Raw genomic sequence first — 21307 nt, forward strand, 5'->3', positions numbered from 1 at the left:
AGAATTTCCTATCCCAACTTCCCTCTCAACCAACTTATTAATTTCCACTTCCTTATTTCGAAATAAATCTATATCCCTATGACCTACCTTTCTTTTTTCTTCAAAATTCTTCTCGTCCTTTATCATTTCCCCTGCTTCTTCCGTTTATTGCTCTCCCCTTCCCTTACCCACTTAGAAATAATTTCTCATCCCCTCCCTCCCACTCAACCCAACCAATGGGATGGTCTCCAAAGAAATAAATGAACTTACCTCTTTGATTCCAAGAACAGATTTTTGGGTGTTATTGTTCACACATTCTTCTAAGCCATCTTTTTTTTCCTCAAGCATAGTTGGCTCTACCTCTACTCATCTGAGACCTGAATGTCTTGAAATTGGTTCAATGCAAGATCTAACTATGGAACACCGAGAGCTAACCGTTGCACCCTCAATCAGATACCCTTCCACCTCAAGCACTTTGTCATTGTCACCTAAGATAGCATCATCCTCCAATCATTTTGTCTTCACTGCACTATCAATCCCCACTTGATTTTCAACCTTTAGGGCTCTCAAAGGAGAAGAAGCAGAACCTTCAAGATGAACCTTGGATCAGTTTCAATCTCGAACCAAAGTCTCATTTGCCACCACCAATTCAAAGATTGGCTCCTTTCCTTCCACAATAAATACTTATTGAAGCACCTTGTGCTTCCTTACTTCAAAAACACCAATCTTCCTTCTGCTCTAGTACTTGGTTATCACCCAAATCCAATCATCTTCCTCATTTTTATCACTTTGTGTCGTCCGCCTAGAAGACATTGAGCCAAAGCCCTCCTTGTTCTTCTCAACATGGGAGTTGTATGGATCCTAATCCTAGATTTGAGGAGTCTATTGTGGGAAGTGGAAGTGGAAGCCAGAGTGAAGTGGGACTCCAGTCACTCCACAATCATTTTCACCACAACCAGTAGGCCCAATGGATCAATTTGTTTCATCTAAGACACGGCAACAGACTTTAAATTCAAAATGGAAAAAAGATCAAAAAAACAAGTTGTTGATAGGGCTATTGGAAGATGCTTTATGCCAATGCATTGTCTTTTAATTTGGAAAATAATCCTTATTTCAAGAGTATGTGTGAGGCAATTGCAAATTTTGGTCCAGGTTATAAGCCCATCCATGCATGATCTTCGCACTAGGATCTTGAAAGAAGAAGTGGAGAGTATAGATAAATTGATGGAGGAGTACAGAAAATCATGGAAGGACAATGGTTGCACAATTATGTCTGATGGATGGACTGATGGAAAAAATAGGTCCATTATCAATTTTCTGGTTAATAGTCCAAGTGGGACAATGTTTTTGAAATCTATTGATGCATCTGATTCAACTAAAGATGGTGAGCTTCTTTTTAAATGTCATGATGATGTTGTTGAGGAAGTGGGAGAGGATAATGCGGTTCAAGTAATCACAGATAATCATTCAAGTTATGTGCTTGTTGGAAAAAAGTTGATGGAAAGGAGGACAAAATTGTATTGGACTCCTTGTGTTGCACATTGTATAGATTTAATGTTAGAGTCCATTGGGAAAATGAAAGTTTTTAATGAAACAATTGAGAAGGCAAAGCAGGTCACAAAATTTATTTACCACCATGGATAGGTTTTAAACTTGATGAGGAGTTTTACAAAAAACGAGAGCTTTTACGTCCAGCAATTACTCGCTTTGCCACTACTTACTTGACATTGCAAAGCATTTATAAACAGAAGCAACCTCTTCAATCGATGTTTGCTTCTGAAAAGTGGAATGAGAGACATTGGAGTAAGCATCCTAAGGCTGTCAAGGCAAAACAAACTATAATGTTTGATAGCAGATTTTGGCCTCATGTGGCATTTTGTGTAAAGACCACTTTGTCAATAGTTGCAATGTTGAGAGAAGTCTATTCTAAAGTAAGACCCTCAATGCCTTATTTATATGAAATGATGGATTCGGCAAAGGAGCAAATTGCATTTGCTTGTGGTGGAATAGAGAAAATACATGCCTATTTAGAATAAGATTGATGAAAGATGGACCCCTCAACTTCATGTCCCTCTTCATGCAGCAAGCTATTATTTAAACCCACAACTACGCTATGAGCCAAATTTTTCGAATGATCGTGAAGTAAGAGAGGGATTATTTGAATTCATGAAAAGGATGATTCCTGATAGGCATGAGTGTGCCCTAGCAAATTGCTAGTTGGATATGTATGATAAAGCACTAGGAGATTTTGGTTGGCATGCCAAACGATACGAGGAAGAGGCAATCTCCTGGTAAGTGATTTATTTGTTTGATAATTAGTATGCAACTATGCATAATTCTTTTTTTTTCTTTGGATATTTTAAAGCTTTACTACTAATGTCTTGTTAAATGATATTTTTGTAGTTGATTGGTGGGCACAGTTTGGAACCCAAACACTAGAGTTAACAAAATTTGCTATTCGAGTTTTGAGTCTTACATGGAGTGTTTCTGGTTGTTAAAGAAACTGGAGCACCTTCGAGCAGGTAATTATTTATTTTCTTATTTACTTTTAAGGTTTTTATGAAATAGTCGTGTTTTTCTTGTTAACGTTTTTAATAATATATATTTTGTCTTTCTACTAGATACACACAAAAAAGATAAACAAATTGGAGCAACAAAGGTTAAATGCTTTAGTTTTTGTGATGTATAATGTGAAGCTGAGGGAAAGAAACATGAAGAGGAGGGCAAGTGCAAGTACTGATCCCAATTTGACACAACATGTGGAGGAGGATGATGAATGGATTACTAAAATTGAGGATCCAGTTCTTCCAACTAATCCTTCTTGGGTGGATAATGATTCTTTGGGCCTTGAAATTGCCGCAGTTGAGGTGGTTCAAGATGCGGATACAAATTTAGTAGAGCCAACAGCCCCTACCAACAAAGAAGGATTAAGTGGAAGAAAGAGGGGCTCAAGTGATGGTGGCAACAATACATTTGACCATAGAAATCAAAAGGCTCAAGCTACTAAATCTCAAAGTAAGTAATAATTAGTGTATATTGATTCTATTCATCTAGTGTCCAATTAATTTTTTAGTTGATGATTATTGAGTGAGGTGATAATTGCAATTGGATTTTGTTTGTAGGGACAAGGAAAGGGAAGAGTGTTGAATTAAATTTGATTGATGAGGATGAAGATGATGAAATAGGGAAAAATGAACCATGTGATGTGGATGCAACTCTTGAAGCAGATGATGATGCCTTTGTTATTCTAGATGAAGATGATTTAGAGTCTTTTGATTGAGTTACAGTCCTTAGAGTTTTGTTTTTTTGTGATCTATGTTTCAACTTTCAAGAATTGTATTTCACATTTTCACTATGCTATATTGCTAGTTGGAGTTGAAACCTTGAGATTTAGAACTGAAATATTGATTGAAATTAAGTCATTTTAGCATTATATATGTTTTTATGCTTAAAATATCTATTTTTTATTAGTATACCCACTGTAATTATAAAAAAGAAAACATACTTGAGGCTTACGCCTTCCTGTGCTTGGGAGGCTTACGCCTCCCGCGTTCTGAACTACGCCTCACGCCTCTAGGTAGTGGAATGCCTCGCGTCACGCCTTCGCATTTTAAAACAATGGTTCAAAGAAAGTAAGGTTCTCCCATATTACACCTCACGCCCTTAGCCTTTTTCCTCTTTTCTGTTTTTTTTCAAATTTATCAATTACCAGTTAAAACGGTGGTCTCCATCCCTTTTATTTTGTAATTCCAAACCAGCTAATGCATGTTCCCCTCCTCTTTTACTCTTCCCCCCAATTGACTCTCGATCTCCCCTAAGTCCAAAATTCTTTCCCTTCACTTGTCTCTTCTCAATTTGAATCTTCAAATCCCCCGTGTTCACATTTGCCTTACTACTCGCAAGGATCCAACTCAGTATTTTCTTCCTCCACTCGTCCTTCCAACTTCCTCTTCTCTTTCGTCTCCTCTCATGCTCTAAATCCCGACCTACCCTCATCTCTCGAATTCCCTGGTTCTTCATCCTTCCTCTGCTCCACTCCAGAAATTTTACCGTCCACCGAAGATGACTCCTCCCACCGAAAAGAGTCATCAGCTCCTATTATTATTCTCAACTAATATCTCCTCCCCGTGTTCACATTTGCCTTACTACTCGCAAAAGGATCCAACTCAGCATTTTCTTCCTCCACTCGTCCTTCCAACTTCCTCTTCTCTTTCGTCTCCTCTCATGCTCTAAATCCCGACCTACCCTCATCTCTCGAATTCCCTGGTTCTTCATCCTTCCTCTGCTCCACTCCAGAAATTTTACCATCCACCGAAGATGACTCCTCCCACCGAAAAGAGTCATCAGCTCCTATTATTATTCTCAACTAATATCTCCTGCAAATTCTAAATTTATCTTTTTTAGAACATCAGCTGGTCTTTAACTTCAACGAGAATCCTTTCCATGTCAAACTTCTCCTAGGATCTGTTTTTGTTGTCCAACCTCAGAAGCCTGCCACATGAAGAAGCAACCTCAAATGTGAGGATACTCCAAGCATGCAGAGGAATCCCCACAACTAAGTGTTTTAAAAGCAAAAGGCGTAAAAAAATGCAAGGGCCATTTTGTTCCCAAGGCGCAAGGCAAGGCACACACCTTTTCGAAAGGAAAGGCGTAAAGCATAACATATAAAGCATATTCAAGCATATAAACTCTTAATCTCTTTATTTTTTTCCCAATTGCATTATTAATGTTAAACATTTTGCATCCCCTCAATGCAAGCCCAAACAAGTCCTTATTAGGCCATTAAGGTCTTAAATTCTTAATCCCTTTACAAAAGAAAGCTTTTATAACTTTAGGTGTCTCTCAAAGAACCATTCAACCTAAAAGCTTAAGCTGTTAAGTGAGGTCCTTGAATAGGTTTTATTCACTAGCATGCCCCCTCACACAAAAGCCCATTGGGCTTGAAGCGTGGATAGCACAAGCCCACACATACCCTGTGCTGAAACTTAATTAATTATAATGGGGTGACGAGAATCAAACACTAGACAACTTGGTCAAAGTGGCTCTGATACCATCTCAAAGAGAACCCTTCAACCTAAAAGCGTAAGCTGTTAAGTGAGGTCCTTGAATTGGTTTTATTCACTAACAGTGTCCTTTAAAGATAACTTTTACTAGGATGAATGAATAAGCAACATTAGCGAATTCGGAGCTTTGGTGAGCAAGCGAATACATAGACTTCCAAAAAAACAGAAAAATGCACAGATTTTCGAAAGGCACACACCTGGGCTGAAGCTCAAGGGCACTAGGTGTGCACCTTTTGAAGATACTCTACTTGGGACCTAAAATGTGCCTCGCCAATGCACCTAGGCTCACCTTTTAAATCACTACCACAACCCCAATCCACATTGTGTATTTCACTCTCCCCGCCTTTTGCTCTCCAGCCACTAGAAACATCAACCCCCACGACTCCAATCTCATGTCAAAATTCCCTCTACTTTGTTTGCTCCACTTCCAATGCCTATTCTGCAAACTCTTTGCTTTGAAACATGAATAGCAACAGCTCCGCATTCAGCTTCCTCACTCCCATCACCTTTTCTCTTCCCCATTCTACCATCGCCCAAGTTTCGAACTCTTTTGTCTCCACCTCTCTATCTACTACTCTTCCCACTAAGCTTGTGTGAAGGGCTTTCATCCTCTCTTCCATCTTACTTGCCTTCCTCACATCCACCACAATTTTCTTCACTTTCATCTTACCTACCTTCTATGTATATATACTCAATAATATTTTATTTTGATCAATTAATAAGATTTTATTAAAGAGAGATCAAGATGACAAGTCAATGCAGGCTACCCGTGGAGAGGCGCGAGTTGCTACCTCCTAAACAACAAAACAGTATTACATCAGACAAAAAAGCAAAAATTGCAAAGCTGCCTAAAATAATTGTTCCCTTAAGGCCCCTTCTTGCTTAGCTAATCCATCCGCTATGGTATTAGTTGTTCTACTCACCCAATGTGAGGTACCAGGCATATTCCTTGGAAACCAATTAACTTTCTTCAAAAGGTCCATGTATCACCAAATAACTGAACTTGGATTTGTCAGCCATACCACAACAACTTAGGAATCTCTACAATCTGAATACCTTGTACAGCCACTAAAAGCTCAGCTCTATCAATGGGGCCTGAGAACAAGGCTAAAATGTTGTTGTCTTTATCCCTCAGCACCCCTTTAGAAGGAGGCACCCACACTGCTAGTGCCCTATTCTTCCCGGTACGGTTGTTAACCACAACTATCCAGTTCCTCCGAATATCATTAAAAGGAGTCCAGAGATCTTAACCAATGGATCGCCCTAGTCAAAATGCATTCCTATACGCATATAGAAATGTATGTATATAAATATATACACACACACATATATATAGATACTTCCATATATAGACTGCATTTACATTCAAACACACATATATGTATATATAGATACTTCCATTACCATATATAGACTGCACTTGCCAAGTCAATAATTTAACCATGCAAGATAAGGAGTTATATAAGCTGTATAAAGAGAATAGGTGAATTAGTGCTACACAATTTTATAAGGTGTAACACACTCCTTACTCCAAAGAATTGAAAGGAACTGTCTAAATAAGGGCAGCCCAGGGCATGAGGCCCCTGCCAATGCAGGGTCTGGGACTGACTGTCTACTTATACAAAATACAACTTCCCATTCAAAGATATTCCTCCACACAAGGGTACATGAAAGGGAGTTCTCACCACTTTCAAGAGACAAAACCGTTATCACATAAGTTCAGCAAAAAGGTACCTTAACCAAACATCTAACAACAACTCAACATCAAGGAAAGTGCTATTGAAGACATACATGATGGTAGATGTAGCAAAGACACTCTGGCATGAATCTCAAGTTTGCAGCTTCTCCCCATATAAGAAGGTAAAGACCCATATATAATAGTTTACGCTGCTGTACTTCCTGTTGTATAGTCGGCAACCTGAAAGGGTACAGGAATTACAAAATGAATAAGAGGAAGCAAAGGAAGAGTAATCAAATCAGGATAAGCAAGTCAACAAGAGAAACAAAAAAGGTACAGCAAAAATTATTCGTAAATGAACACAATAAGCTATAGAACATATGAAGACTCACCAAAGACTACTCTTCCTATTCAAATACTTGCACCACTTCTTATAGTTCTTAAAAAGCTTTTTCATGACATCCGTCAGTGCACGCTCATCCAACTAAGATGAAAAATAAAATCATAACTTGGCAAATGCGAATAAACAGTATTAAAGTAAAAAAAAAGAAAGGACCGTGAGAATATTAATTAGAAAAATAAAAACCTTGGGTTGTTGATCAGGTTTTGGGAACTGCCGTATGTGCACATTCGCAAGCAACAAAATTAGGTGCTCCCTTTGATTAGCCACATTATCCTTCTGCAATAATGAATTGAAGCAAATGAAACAAGCCAAAAGACAAGACATTTAAGTGGCTATTATCAGCCACTCACTACAGAACGGATTTCAAATCCCACAAGCTAACAGGAATCAAATGTTTTGAGGAAGGGTGAGATGACTTCAATACTTGGTAAACTCACCTGGAATCCAAACATTGACTGAAGCCAATCAAGAATGTCCTCATCTACTTTTTTCTTGTAATCCCTAGGCCAAGGCAGGCCCCTGGTGTTACGGAGTGCAAAAACAGCAGCTCGAATCTTCAATTGAAGCAAGGAAACATATTACTTCAACCATACGGGGAAGAAAAGGTGAGATCTAAAGTAACGCATAACAATAACCAGAAAATACAAAAAATGGAAAATAAACAAAACAGGACAGCTGAAAACAAACCTCAGGATATTTCATAATAGCCTGATTTGCACTATCAGGATCAAGAGGAAGAATGTTATAGGGGACATATATCTCAGTTTTTTCAGCAACCTTATTATGAGCTTCCAAAATCTACATAAAAGGTCAACTAATAATTAGCAATCATATATTTGTGATAACAACAACCAACACAGTAGTCTTCACTAAAAGTATATTGTACATACAAGTTAAACCAAGAAGAAAATCAAGCTGAACAAGGTTTGTTTGGCAGGCAAAAGGGCTAGACAATAGGGGGAGGGGGTAGCTCTCCCCCAATTCCTCATGAACGTGGTATTCAATCCCAAGTCTCCACTACAACCAGTTAGAGGCCCTACCAAAAGGACCTTCAAGTCTTCACAAGTCAATAATTATAATCCCACTTTACCTCGTGATCAACTTCAACAGATTGTGTAAGATTAACAGCTTTCAGAACTTCGAAAAGGACAGCAGCAGTTTGGTATGCCTTGGTAAGTTGTGCACTGAGAAAATTAAAAATTAAATATCAACTACAATATCAAAAAGTGCCACACTTTCAAGAGAATCACTAGAGCAGAATCAAAATATGTGAACTCACCGATCAGCTTTATCAGCAGCATTTTGCAATGCCTGGATGTATTTTTTGTAGTAGTGCTGATAAAAGCTCTGCATTTCACGTGCATCACTTTTCTTTACCCTTCCCATTAGAGTTGGATCATTCTCCTGATATTATTAAAGGAACCAATCAAGGAAAGGAAAAAAAAGGTTAACAAAGCAAACAATTACATGATGGAAGGATCTACTTTCAATAAACATCAAGGATCCATTTTAAAGATTGTGGAACTCAACAAAAAAAAAAAAAAAAAATCTATTGGATCTATCAAAAGCGCATGGTGTGATTCAAAGCGTTGGTTGCCACATGCATGGTGGAGAAAAAAGGTAAATTATTTTTAGAATAAGGGGATTGTACAGGTGATAACTACTTGGACAACTGTCAACATCAACAGCCCATGGATACTGCTGTCTGCCAGATGATAAGAGAAAGAAAACAAAAGAAGAGAAGAGAAAAATAATAATATAAGCCAATAATGAGTATGCAGGCACCCCACACTCTTCCTATATCAGTGTTCTAAAAGAGGGATGAAAAGAAAGAAATACCACTGCACCCTGCAACTCAAATTTACAACACTCCTAAAGTGGGCTCAAAAATGCCATACAAGCATTCCAACTAGACAATACTCATTGTAGCATTGTCCTTTCTCTTCCTTATCAAGAATGAAACATAATTAAAAGATAATGATTCCCCCATCCACAGAATTTTTGTGAAGATAAATAAAATATATATATATTAAAAGAAAGAAGAAATATATAGAAAGGTGATAAGCAATCTCCTGGAGAGAATACATCCCAACTACAAAACCCAATACAAACAAACTCCCAATAGTACCCCCTTCATAAACACAAAAAACTGGCCCTTCATCCAAATTACCCTCACAAAAGCAGCCAAACTAGAACAACAAAAACTCAAATGAGAAGGAAAAAAGAAGAAATATCTCCAAAACAGGAAACCAAACAGTTGTCAGTTGTGACAAAAATTGTAATATAGATCAGATTGATTGATGGCACTATTTTTAACTATTTTTCATCAATACATCAAAAATATAAGGGATGAAATTAGCTTGAAAACAAACATACAGACAACCAACCAAAGGACAGATGAGGAACCATAAAGACAAAAGTATATCTAATCAGCAAGCTATCATGTCAAGAAAATTTAAGACTTACCCTTTCTAGACGTTGAAGAAGAGCAGTTTTAAATTGACGAACACCACGCCCACTAGATGTTGGATCCAACCTGTGGGCCTTCTCAAAGGCATAAAACCGACCTATCACAAGTTGCACGATAGACATACTTTAGATTCCACATAACCAGAAAGAATGTTGAAGGATGTAGAAGGTACTACAACATAAGAATCACAGCAAATTAAATAACTAATAAAGCAATAAATAGAACAAAAAACAATAATGCAACTTAACAAGCAAAGGGAACAAATAGAAAAAACACTTCTCTAAGGATTATAGATAAAATCCTATGATACGTAGAGAGAGTCAAAATAATCAAAATCAATCCATCCATCTAGCTTCACGTTCAACTAATTATACACCTCCCCCAATTAATTTTCTTTTTATTCATTTTTTCCTTTTACCCTACTCACCCTTCTGTGTAAGTCAAAAATCCCCTTCTATTCAAAACAACCACCCTCCCATCTTGCGACTCTACCACAAATACTCAAACCACTGCACAGGCATCTGCATATCCAGGAACTTCAAGACCCTCACCACCTACCACCCCTTCAGAATTTTCAGCCACCCCTAAGCTTTGTAACACAAAAAGTGTTTCTTGCAAATTTTCCTTCTAAAAAACACATGCCCAGGAACTTATTAACAAACACTTCTCTTTTCACTTTTTTTGGAAAAAATAATATAATATAGGTCTCATTTAAGTATCTAACAAGTTTTTCTCATTTCCATCTTCTTAGCAAATTCCTCTTTTCCAGAAATCAAATCTTCCAAGTCATCTCCAGGAATAGAGGATACCAACAATGATCTGGTCCTATGTTTTCCTCCTCTTATAAACTTATATATTTTCTGACCAAAATATTTTCAGCCACCATTGAATCCAAACACTGAATTCCTGCCTCCCAATGAACATCAATATGTAAAGGTTTAGACAGAGCCTGTCTAGAACTCGATGATTCATTAAATCATCTCAAGGCTGATCAACCAACCATCAATTCTCAACTAAGAAACCATTTATAACAGGTAAAGTGACTGACCTGAATGACTTATTGATTTGTCTTGTAGGAAGATTAAAGGAGGTTGTCAGCTCCTTAATGGCTCAAGCTGAATTTGGATTAATTACCATGGCCTCTAATATTTTATTATTTAAACATATTATCCATTAAAAAACAAAATAACAAGTCATTCACTTCAGCCATTATCAAACAGCCACTAACATGTCGTCTTCTGACAGATGACAGGGCTTCCTCAACAACTTTCCTACCATATCTTTCAAAATTCAAACCAAGAAATGCCATCCTGCATAAACCCCATGTGAATAAAAACCTTATTTGCAATAACATCTTGATCGTAACTTGCTCAGTCACTACTTAGACACCTGTAACAGTAGCCACCTTATCAACAACAACCAACCCTTGATAGAAATGAGCCTCACAAACCTCATCACAATGAGAAAAACACCCCCTCCATCACCTCACCCAATCTTGTATCTTCCTCAACCAAAATAACATACTTCTCTTCATCAGGCTCACCTTGGAATGGAACCTTTGTTTCTAACATCAATGCATGCACTTCTTAACTGTACAGCTTCGCAAACAAAAAGTTCTCCTTTTAAAAGGATTCTCTTTTTCTACAAAAATTAGATCATTTGATTCTTTAGATGATTGGTGCGATACACTTTGCTCACATCTGTGGTAGAAGACTCCCATCCACCAAATCAATCATCCTCCTAAAAGCTGGCACCTTATCACTATGTAGATGAAGTGTTTGCTGTTAAACTGAGAGAACATAATTGAGACAAAAAAGAAAACAAAACTAAATAATAGCTAGTCAACCTGCAGTAAGTAAGAACACCACCTGGCCATTCAGGATAAAAAACAATAGAATTCCACCCATTACAAATATTGTGAAATTGAAACCACCTATCAAATTCCCCAAAGGTGGATATCCTGTCAATAATGTTTTAAATATGTCAATCAAAACCTTATTCACACACTATGTGCTCTCAAAGATCATGCCATTCTGTTATTTTCAAATGTTCAAGCAAGTGGTGTAGAGAGTTAAAGCCCATAAGATCCCCCCACCCCCATCTTAAAAAAGCCTTTAGAGGGCTAGTGCTCCACCAGATTCCAGATCAAGAGGAATGACTCATTGGTAACCAAAAACCCAGAAGAAATGCCACCAAAATTGACAGAGAGGGGAAAGAGAGAGAGAGAGAGAGAGAGAGAGAGAGAGAGAGAGAGAGAGAGACTGAATAATCAGGTGATAGATAGATTCAAAAAAAATATTAAAAATAACCATGGCCCCTATCACCAGGATATAAAGGGTGTGTACCAAAACCATAGGAAATAGGATAGTCACCCATTAAAGCATCATAAAAGGGGATATCCTCAAAAACAGGCCCCTGGGATGAAAAAAATACAAACTCTATTTTTTATAAATCTGCTATAACTTGCTTATCAGCATTTTTTTTTTTTTGAGTAAAGCTATGAACACATCATATTTCCACTCATCCAGGTTCCTCTGAAACAAAAAAAAAAAAAAAAAAAAAACCAAACAGCCTTACCAGCCACCATACATGGCCAAAAATTTACTGATAAATATAATGTAGCCAAAAGTAGTTGCCCTCTTGTCACTAGCTAGCAAAAAATAGTTGCCCCCCCTCCCAGGAAAAAAAAAAAACAAAAAACAAAACAAAACTTGTGTGGAGTTACTGGATTATGATTCTGTTAACTATAGTTTCTTCTCTTGTGCTTCTTTTTTCAGGTCCTTGCTTCGTTCTATACCACTTCTCCTCCTTTCCCTTTTTTAGTTTGGTGTTAGTTTGTTGCCACAAAAATTGAGGCTTTTTGCTTAGTTTCTCTCTCAGGGATAAGGAAGGTCATATCTTAGCACTGTTTTCAGGCCCTATAGGTTTTGAGGAATCAACAAGGGCCAAACTCCTTGGTGTTCTACACTGAGCACAGAAAGCAAAAGAAATGAACTTGGAGAAGGTAATCATTGAAGGTGATTCTCAGGTGGCAGTGGGTTGGTTAGAAGACAAGAAGAAAGCAGTTTGGACTTTGGACACATAGAGAAGTTACAAAAAATATTAAATTGTTAACAAGAAAAAATTTGGCAAGAGCACAATGGGTACCAAGAGCTGCAAATGGGTTAGCTGATACTTGGAGTAACCAAGGGATTAATAGGGATCAGTTGTATTGCACTCAATTGTTATTAGTTGTATTGGGGAGAGTCCATGGGAAGCTGAAATTGTACATATATTTTTGTTCATATTAATAAAATGTTGTTACTGGTCAAAAAAATAAAAAGAAAAACGTCTGGTGGAAAATATCAACTAATAGTGATAATATTAGTTTCTAATTTGTTAATAGTTCTAAGTAGTTGTTCTATGATGATGGAATGGTCGCTTCTGCATCCTGAAATTGAAAACATGCATTATGCAACTTTTGGTGCTGATTTTTACATATCAGTGTGTTGCTGGATCTTGTATAGTTATGTTTGAAAATAATTAGTGCTCTTGTTATTTCTATTAATTAAACTTTCATCTATTATTATCACATAAAATCGTGCAACCATCATCACTTGTAGAATTTCGATACCATCTTGGAAAAATATAATTTTTTATTAATGAATTCTGGATTGAACAAAATAGGCCTTACCATATGTACCACACTAGGAAAACGTTATATTTAAATGCATGTTAACAGCCTTACTACAAGCACTTTTAAAAATGAGTAACCACAAAGAAGAAATCAGAAAGTCGGGCCTCCTCTTGATTACAACAGGTATTCAGTAACACCAAGACTATTACACAGAACTATGACATTTTAAGATTAAATAACTTGGAACCAAAAAGGGAACTTCGAAGATTAAAGAAACCTGCACAAACAGATGCTAATGTGCACTACAGAAGAAGATTATTCTGCCCAAAAGCATCAATGTAGAATATAAAAATATAAGTTTTGAGAAAAAAATGGCAAACAAAAAGGGTGAGAAGAAAACGAATAACAGCACCAACGAAAAACAACACCTTGACAAAAGAATAACAAAAGTGAAAGTCCACAAATGCAAATGGGACTTACAGAGATAAGCAACCCTGGGATTAGTGGATTCAACCTCGTTGGCAACCCGAAGGATCGGCGCAATCTCAACAAGAGATGATGGTACAATTTCACTATCAAAGGCCGTCTCACCTAGATTTCCAGCGGTCTGAGTCCGCATAATCCGCCTTTGCGGCTGCTGCTCAGACCCCCTTCTAGAAGACATTTTGGAACCCTAAACAACACACCAAAGCGCTCTGTTTTCCCTGTAAGCAGTCCAAGCAAAACAAATAAGAACCTCTTTGAAACCCTAAGCACAACACAGCTATAAAAAAAGAAAAAAAATATAGAACAGAAGAAAGTGAAGCCAAAGCAACACGAAAACACTTCCGCTTCATTTCTCAGAGGAAACAAAATAAAGCAGAGCTGAAGTAGATTTTAAGCTGGAAAACGAGGATAAAGAAGAGATGAAGTAGATTACCAGTAGATGGACTAACTTATCAAGTAAAGCTTTCGAACCCGCATCTTGAACATGCAAGAAGAAAACAATGGTTCGATGATAAATCAGCACAAAATAAGTTCAAATCTCCATTAACGAGATGTTCACAGATCGCTGGCTAAAAAAATAAAGAGGAAAGGGCAACATACCAGTGAAAACAAACTCCCCAACTAAGCACAAGGAGTCAAGGAGAAAGAGAGAGATTGGCTGAAACTTTAAGCTACCTCTGACTACAGAGCAAAGCAATGTACATGCGTAAACCACACCAAATATACCTTGCATACCAGTGTTACCGAAACTCGAGTAGCATCAGACGACATTAGAACTAGGGTTAAAAGTTAAAACTTCAAACACAAACCTCAATCATCCATCAGGCCTTCTCTTTGTTATTGATCGGATTGGACCCCGCCTACTATACAGTGTTGATACTCGAGTTTCTTTATCATTCCTCTGTTATTCATCCGATACGTCGGTAAAGTTACGTGGATCTTGGCGTTCAAAAAGAGACAGTTGTGCTCCAAAATTACGAATGCACCACTGACCCAAAAACGAATGTCGTGTGTTAAACAATTACTAGAATACCCTTCCCGACGTACAAATGTACAATTTCCCTCTAGCCACGGTTACAAATTTACAATTCAGCCTCAGCCGTGCCCGTGACCGACTGAATCCGGTTCTCCTGTCAACAAAATACGTCTCAACCAGTAAAGATCTGCTCCCAACGAACACTCCTAATACTATCCCAAAAGCTGTTGTGGTCGCACATTGGAAACTAGTGAGATGGGGAAGAGAAAGAAAGAATATTCTTTTTACATTTTTCTTTTTCCGCATTTGATCTAGGAGAAATAGTGAGACCTGATGAGAAATTGATTCACAAAAATAGGGATATGGGGTTTCACCAAATAAATGTGACCTTATTGAGAAACGAAAACAGTGAGAACCAAGTGGGAAAACTTTATCGAAGGCGGGCAGTTACTCACCTTCTCAATCAAGCTTCAAACACCCCAACGGTCACAATTCCATCGTCTTCGTCATCATTTCCAACAAATGTAGGTCATTAACACTTTTTTTCTTCTCCTTTCTCTTCTCTTTATGCTTTCTTTTTGTATTTTTTCTTGTCTTGTAATCATTTTTGTTCTTCCCCATTCAAGCTTCACACCTTCAATGGTCATAGCTCTGGCCATCACCTTTTTCGTCACTATAGAAGGTTATACCATTTTACGCCGCCATTTTTTCCATCGGATGAATTTAGTGATGTAGATCTAACATGTTTGTGTTTTTCATATCTGACTCTCAGATCTCATCATCGTAGAGACAGATAAGAGAAAAATAGAAGGCATGGCCACCGGAGGCGACGCTCATTGTCTGTTATTCCTCTTCTTTCTTATTTTCCTCTCCTTCGCCATTATCGCCCAATCGTCTGATGATTGTGTGTACATGGTGTACGTCAGAACAAGATCAATCGTGTTTTTCAGATCTACAACCCCTTGTGCCAGATCTACTAAATTGCAGTGATGTTTTTCATTTTTTAGACTCTTCAAAGCATTATCAGGTATTCCTTCCATCTTGCTTCTTATTTTTTTAGATTTGATAGACCCTTATGTAGATCCATTTGTTGAATTAGTTTTCAACAAATCTATATTTTTTGTATTTTTTGTAAATTGTAATTAAATAGAAGAGTGCACTTTTTGTAATTTTTAATCTGTAATTTCTATAAATGTTCTCATCAACCAAACACTAGGTAGCATATTTGGTAGGATGACCAATCAAAACAACCAAACATAGGGTGACGTGAATGAAAAAATAAATTTTATCTTCTCATCCCATCCTTTCTCATTGCATCCCTTATCATCACATCTTTTCTCAGCAACCAAATGGACTATTAAAGTGTGGTTGTAGTGGCAAGTTGGGAGAGTTTTGTTGAGAGCAGATCCTATGCAACCTCTCTTGTTCTTTTATGGCAAATTGATTCCGATGTATAGCTGCAATGATTGTTGGGACCATGTTGTTGAGACCATATCAGACTACATTTCAACACCCTTGCAACATGATCCAACATCGTTAAATCTCGTACATGGTGGTAAGGTTTTAAAAACTAGATATGACACAAAACCATTTTGAGGACCGTTTATGAGGTTGAACAGTTTGATTAGCTAGTTCGAATGGATGCCCCACCCATTCTAATTAAAAATAATTAAAAACACAAAACAGCCAAAAACCATTGTCCATAGATCAACAGTTCAATTGCCTGGTTAGTGGGTCACTAACTAAATCAATAGTTTTTGGCCCAATAGCGATATTAGGGTGAAACATAATCGATTGCCTAACCAATTCCCAAGTCAACTGGTCCTACTGTCCAATCCAACTCGGCTTTTTCAAAACCATGCATGGTGGTACTCAATTTTATGGTGGATCCCAACCAAGGTTCGAAGTGTTGATACACCTGATATGTTGGTAGGAGTATCAAAGTGTATCGATTTTTTTTTAAATATGGTTTAAAAAGGTCGGTTTAAGGTTCGTTCACCCCCCTTAACTGACTTAGACCCCGAAACACTCCCCATAGGGACATATAAAAAGCCCTTGATACAATATGTATCAACCGATAGGTATTGATACTTTGAACCTTAGTCCCAGGTGCTAATAACATATTTTGTTGGAGCTCAAATTACTTGCAAACAATATATGTTCCCCCCCCCCCCTAAAAAAATGCCATTTTGGTTCACGGGAATAGGGATCTGGAATCAAAATCATAATGGGCTATTCCGATTCCAATTGTTTGATTGGGTGGAATCAGGATTCCATTTCCATTCCTACTAAAATGGCATTCCCCCATTTGAGGAAATGGCCATTCCTTGCCCTTCCCTTAGGAATGAAATCCTATTTCCACTGATTCCAATTTCCATTCCCATTCCTGTCTGAACCAAACATGCTATGGGAATGGACCATTATAATTCTAATTCCAGAGGATTCGAATTTTGATTCCAAATCTGACTACGAACCAAACAGACCCATAGTTTTAAACCGCACATGTCATATTTATACACTGAGGGTACCAATCGAGATGTACATGCATTGACATCAACAAACCGCGCCTAACACTGTCCCAACAAACTATGGCGGCATTTTATTGAGATATTAATAGATGTTCTCAATGTGTGGCTTCAGTGAAACATATAGAGAACGTATTGTTGATAGCATATGTTGATAGTAGATCTGATCTCATGGGTAACGGATCATGGAACTTGCTTTGTTGGCAATAGGGGTGTAAACGGATCGAATTCGAATTGGATAAGGTAATATCCGAATTCGAATCCAATTAAATATTCGAATATTCGATTTGGTTCAAATTTGATTAATTAATTATTTTCGATAATTAATAAATATATAAAATAAATATTTTATTGATATAAAGTATATAAATTAATTATTATATAAAATATTTTATATATTATATAAGAATTAAATAATCGGTCAAATTTGAATATTTATCGAATCGAATTAGGTCATATCCGAATTCGATTAACTATTTGGCAAGAACAAGATATCCGAATTCAACCGATTAGATATTCGAATATCCGAATTCGATTCGATTACGTTAAATATCGAATTTAAAATCAGATTTTCGAATACCATTGACACCCCTAATTAGCAGAGATTCCAACTATGATAAAACAACATCAGTGGTTATCTACATAACTTCATATAGAAATTGACTCGGTGTGATCATTCACGCCATCATAAAGTATGTAAATTTTTGTATCATTACATCAGGATCGTTGATTTGTTTTTTGTATGGAAGCATGAGATTCCAACTTTTTGTCGGATCACAGGAGGGGTACAATACGTGAGATTTGAAAAAAAAAAAATCTATTGTACTTCGCCTTTAGTGAAAATTTAGTCTCCGAATTTTAAAAGATAACAATTTAATACTTGAATTTTCAAAAGGGATAATCCGGTGCCTGCCGTTAACAGACTGTCAACCAGAATAGAAAAAGACATAATTACCCCAAGTATTTTTGAAAATTGAATGATATAATATTTTAAAATGATAAAAATAACCTCAACCATAATAGTTTTTCTTTGCAAGTGAGAACCACTATTTACCACTCTGTGAAACTGTGCCCTAACAGTCCGAAGAGACCAATTCTTCCTTTCGGTGTTGATAAGTAGAATACAACGTTGGAAAAGCTGAAATACCGAAAATTATATCGAAGAGTGTCGTACGAAGTCTTCTCCACTTATTTGGGAAAATATCGTCGGAATATAACGCAGTTGCTACTGTTAGAAGTGTTTTTAATCATATCGTTGCTAGAGAAGACGACCGCTTGTTGCCGGCGCGGGAGAAGACAATCAAGGTTGTCAATGTTTGTAGCGCATTTGCCACTGATCGAATGAAAACTACAATACGGGAGACCGAACCATAATTGAAAAAAAAAACACCCAGGGAAGGAGGCATTTAGTACTCACTCAAGTGTTGTCGATATGTAATTGTAAAAAAAAAAAAACCCAGATTCAAGATTGTGGGTAGTGTCTAGGCCAAGGGTTTTAGGTCGATGGGTTGGGTCGGCACGGCATAAAGTACAACCCATATATATTATTTACATATTATATAAATTATGATTATATAATAATATATAGTATATAATATATTAATAAAATAAATAATTATTTTTAATTTTATTATATTAATTAATTTAATTATTGTATATATAAGCAATTGTATATATCAAAATTCATATAAATAAAATTTTAAGTTTTTTTTTCATTTTTTTTGAATATATAACTTTGGCCTAGCCCAAAATTTGACTCACAGATTAGCCAACATGGCATGGTATGGGCCCGCACCCCAAATTATCTCAAGGAAAGTTGACATGGCTCAATTTACACCTCTAATTATTGCCACCCAACTTCTTCAGAGGGTATATTTTTATTTAAACATTTTATGATCTTTTATTTGTTTAAAAAAGAAGATAAATTGGTCAAAAATATATAAAAGGCAATATTAATATTTTTAATTATTTAATTCGTATATGATATCACATAATGAGGCTGACTGATGATTTGTTTATGGCGTTTTAAAATTTTGGATACTGAATTATCACATTTTTTAAGTTTTAAGCAAAAAATGCAAAGTACCGGTCAATTAAAGACAAAATCCAGTACTCTATGATTGACGGTGTTTAATACCCACTGTTTTTCTGGCTCTTGATGCAATTATTAATACACCACGTCAGCCTGTTAGGTGGGTCCCAAGTGCGTACAGATGACGCGAGTGACGAGTAGGAATGGAGAGCAGGAGAGGATTTAAAGCTTTACCAACCCATTGGCTGACACCTTTTAGCACACCACACCGTGTGCATGGTTATGCTACAAAGGAACAGAATCTGCTCTTCACACGGGGGCGCCTCACAAGCACATCCATTTTAGAATATCTCTGATGAATAATAATTTATAAGTATGAAAGATATTTTCAATGCATGATAGGATGTGACTGCTACAAATCACCTATATGGCAAAAGTAATTTATCTTTTCATGGGTCCCACTTGCCCATATAAAAAGGGTCCAACCCAAGGGTCCCACCTAATTATGGGCCAATTAAGCTAAATGGTCGTGCAGTATAACATAAAAAGCCTGATTCCTTCCGTTACAGGCTGGATTTCGCTTTCTTTTACTCCGTTTCGAATGAAAATCGAATTAGTACATTCATTCTTGCCCTGGTAAAAATGAATTCTAAATACGCTTTGGCCAGGCTAAGGGTATCAAGGTCATTTGGCTAGGATAAAGTAATCGAGGTACTCAATGTAAAAACCATGGCAAATAGATGGGCATTGTTGTTAAATGGTTCAAATTTCAAAAATGCGGAATGTACGGATACATGCGCCCTGCGCCCATATTTATCGGTAACCGGAGACATGTAACCGTTCCCGCCTGTGGAAAATTATGCTAGTGAATAGACAATTTTACCCACCTATGAAAATAATGGGCGTTTGTCTGAAGAAACCATGGGATGCTATTGTCATTTCATCATTCACAAAGTTCCCTCAAGGATCCCCCACTGATGGCAGTTTAGGTAATTTAATCGAATAAACGATGGTAACAGTTCTCACCCCCTGATGTGCAATACTACAGTTGTCGTTTTTGTTTTGTCCAAACCTACTTTTTATCTTTTCTTTTTGCCTTTCCACCCGTGGGGCCCACGCTGCAGTCGACACCAGTCCACAGGATCAAGATCAACGAGCTTTTGACGAGAAAATATGTAAGAAACAGTAGAGAGCTAAGAGCTTTCCCTTTCTGGTCTATCATACTTTTGTTGGGTGGGCGTATTAAATCCGAACCGTCCAAATGTTTTGATTTATCGTTTTACATGCCATAAATCAGGATCCGTTTGGCTTGCAGTGGAATCGGAATCAAAATCTCTTACTTTCACGGAGTTTAAATCATCATTTATAGGACCTGGTCTCTTCAGTTTGGAAGGTGTCGTAAATATAGATATATAGTTATGCACATTGTAAATACAAGGCTTTGCATATTTGTAGTCTGAGTCTTAGCTGCATTTGTCTGTATTTGATTTTAATGTAAATATATAATATAGATCGGTGTAAAACTTCACTTTTAATCTATTTTTCACACATTTGATGTAAACCTCCCTATAAGTTGAGTTTTATACCGATTATTACATTTTAAAAAAGTTCCAACCCTTCACTAATTTTAAATCTATCGGCATTGAATTCTATCAATGTACATTTAAACTAATAAAATTTACATAAAAAACAAACACAATTATAAAAATAGAAATAGAAATAGAATTAGAATTGAAATAAGCTAAACAAGGGTTTCATTCCCATTGAAGGGGATGGAATGAACAGTTACCATTCTAATTCTTATTCTAGACCCTTATTCCCGTGAACCAAATAAGTTTTCAATAACCATTTGACAAAAATTCATGATGCTAGTATTTGACGAGTTCAAATCAACCCCCCACAATGTGTGTAAAGTTCATTTGTAACATTAATGTGAGTTCATTTTTGCTAAAATGTCGCAGCGGAGGGTTAAAATCCAAAATCATGGCCTTCCATGTGGAGCCACTATGATACATAAAAGGTTTTGATTTATTTTTATTTTATATTTTCTTTTGTTGTTGTTTAAACACATCGCTGCAA

At 36.8% G+C, this 21307-nt stretch overlaps 1 protein-coding gene and 1 pseudogene across 2 annotated transcripts in view; one reads left to right on the forward strand and one right to left on the reverse strand.

Moving 5' to 3' along the window:
• Positions 1-14615, reverse strand: part of LOC104603549 (callose synthase 3) — a 47212-nt gene extending 32597 nt beyond the window's left edge. Inside the window, exons 1-12 of one of the 2 annotated variants that reach the window (XM_019198773.2) lie at positions 14505-14615; positions 14296-14376; positions 14129-14172; positions 13690-13913; positions 9590-9690; positions 8403-8527; positions 8214-8307; positions 7811-7921; positions 7561-7677; positions 7307-7399; positions 7113-7204; positions 6834-6960 (exon numbers count right to left, since the gene is read on the reverse strand). In XM_019198773.2, the coding sequence (XP_019054318.1) occupies positions 6834-6960; positions 7113-7204; positions 7307-7399; positions 7561-7677; positions 7811-7921; positions 8214-8307; positions 8403-8527; positions 9590-9690; positions 13690-13873 (1044 nt within the window). In that variant the 5' untranslated portion in view covers positions 13874-13913; positions 14129-14172; positions 14296-14376; positions 14505-14615. The other variant, XM_010267613.3, reaches the window with a different exon arrangement.
• Positions 867-2133, forward strand: LOC148802647 (uncharacterized; annotated as a pseudogene).
• Positions 14616-21307: the final 6692 nt, after the last annotated feature.

The sequence above is a fragment of the Nelumbo nucifera genome, chromosome 2, assembly GCF_055504915.1.
Source record: "Nelumbo nucifera cultivar China Antique chromosome 2, China Antique-T2T, whole genome shotgun sequence".
In the NCBI taxonomy this organism is placed as follows: Eukaryota; Viridiplantae; Streptophyta; class Magnoliopsida; order Proteales; family Nelumbonaceae; genus Nelumbo; species Nelumbo nucifera.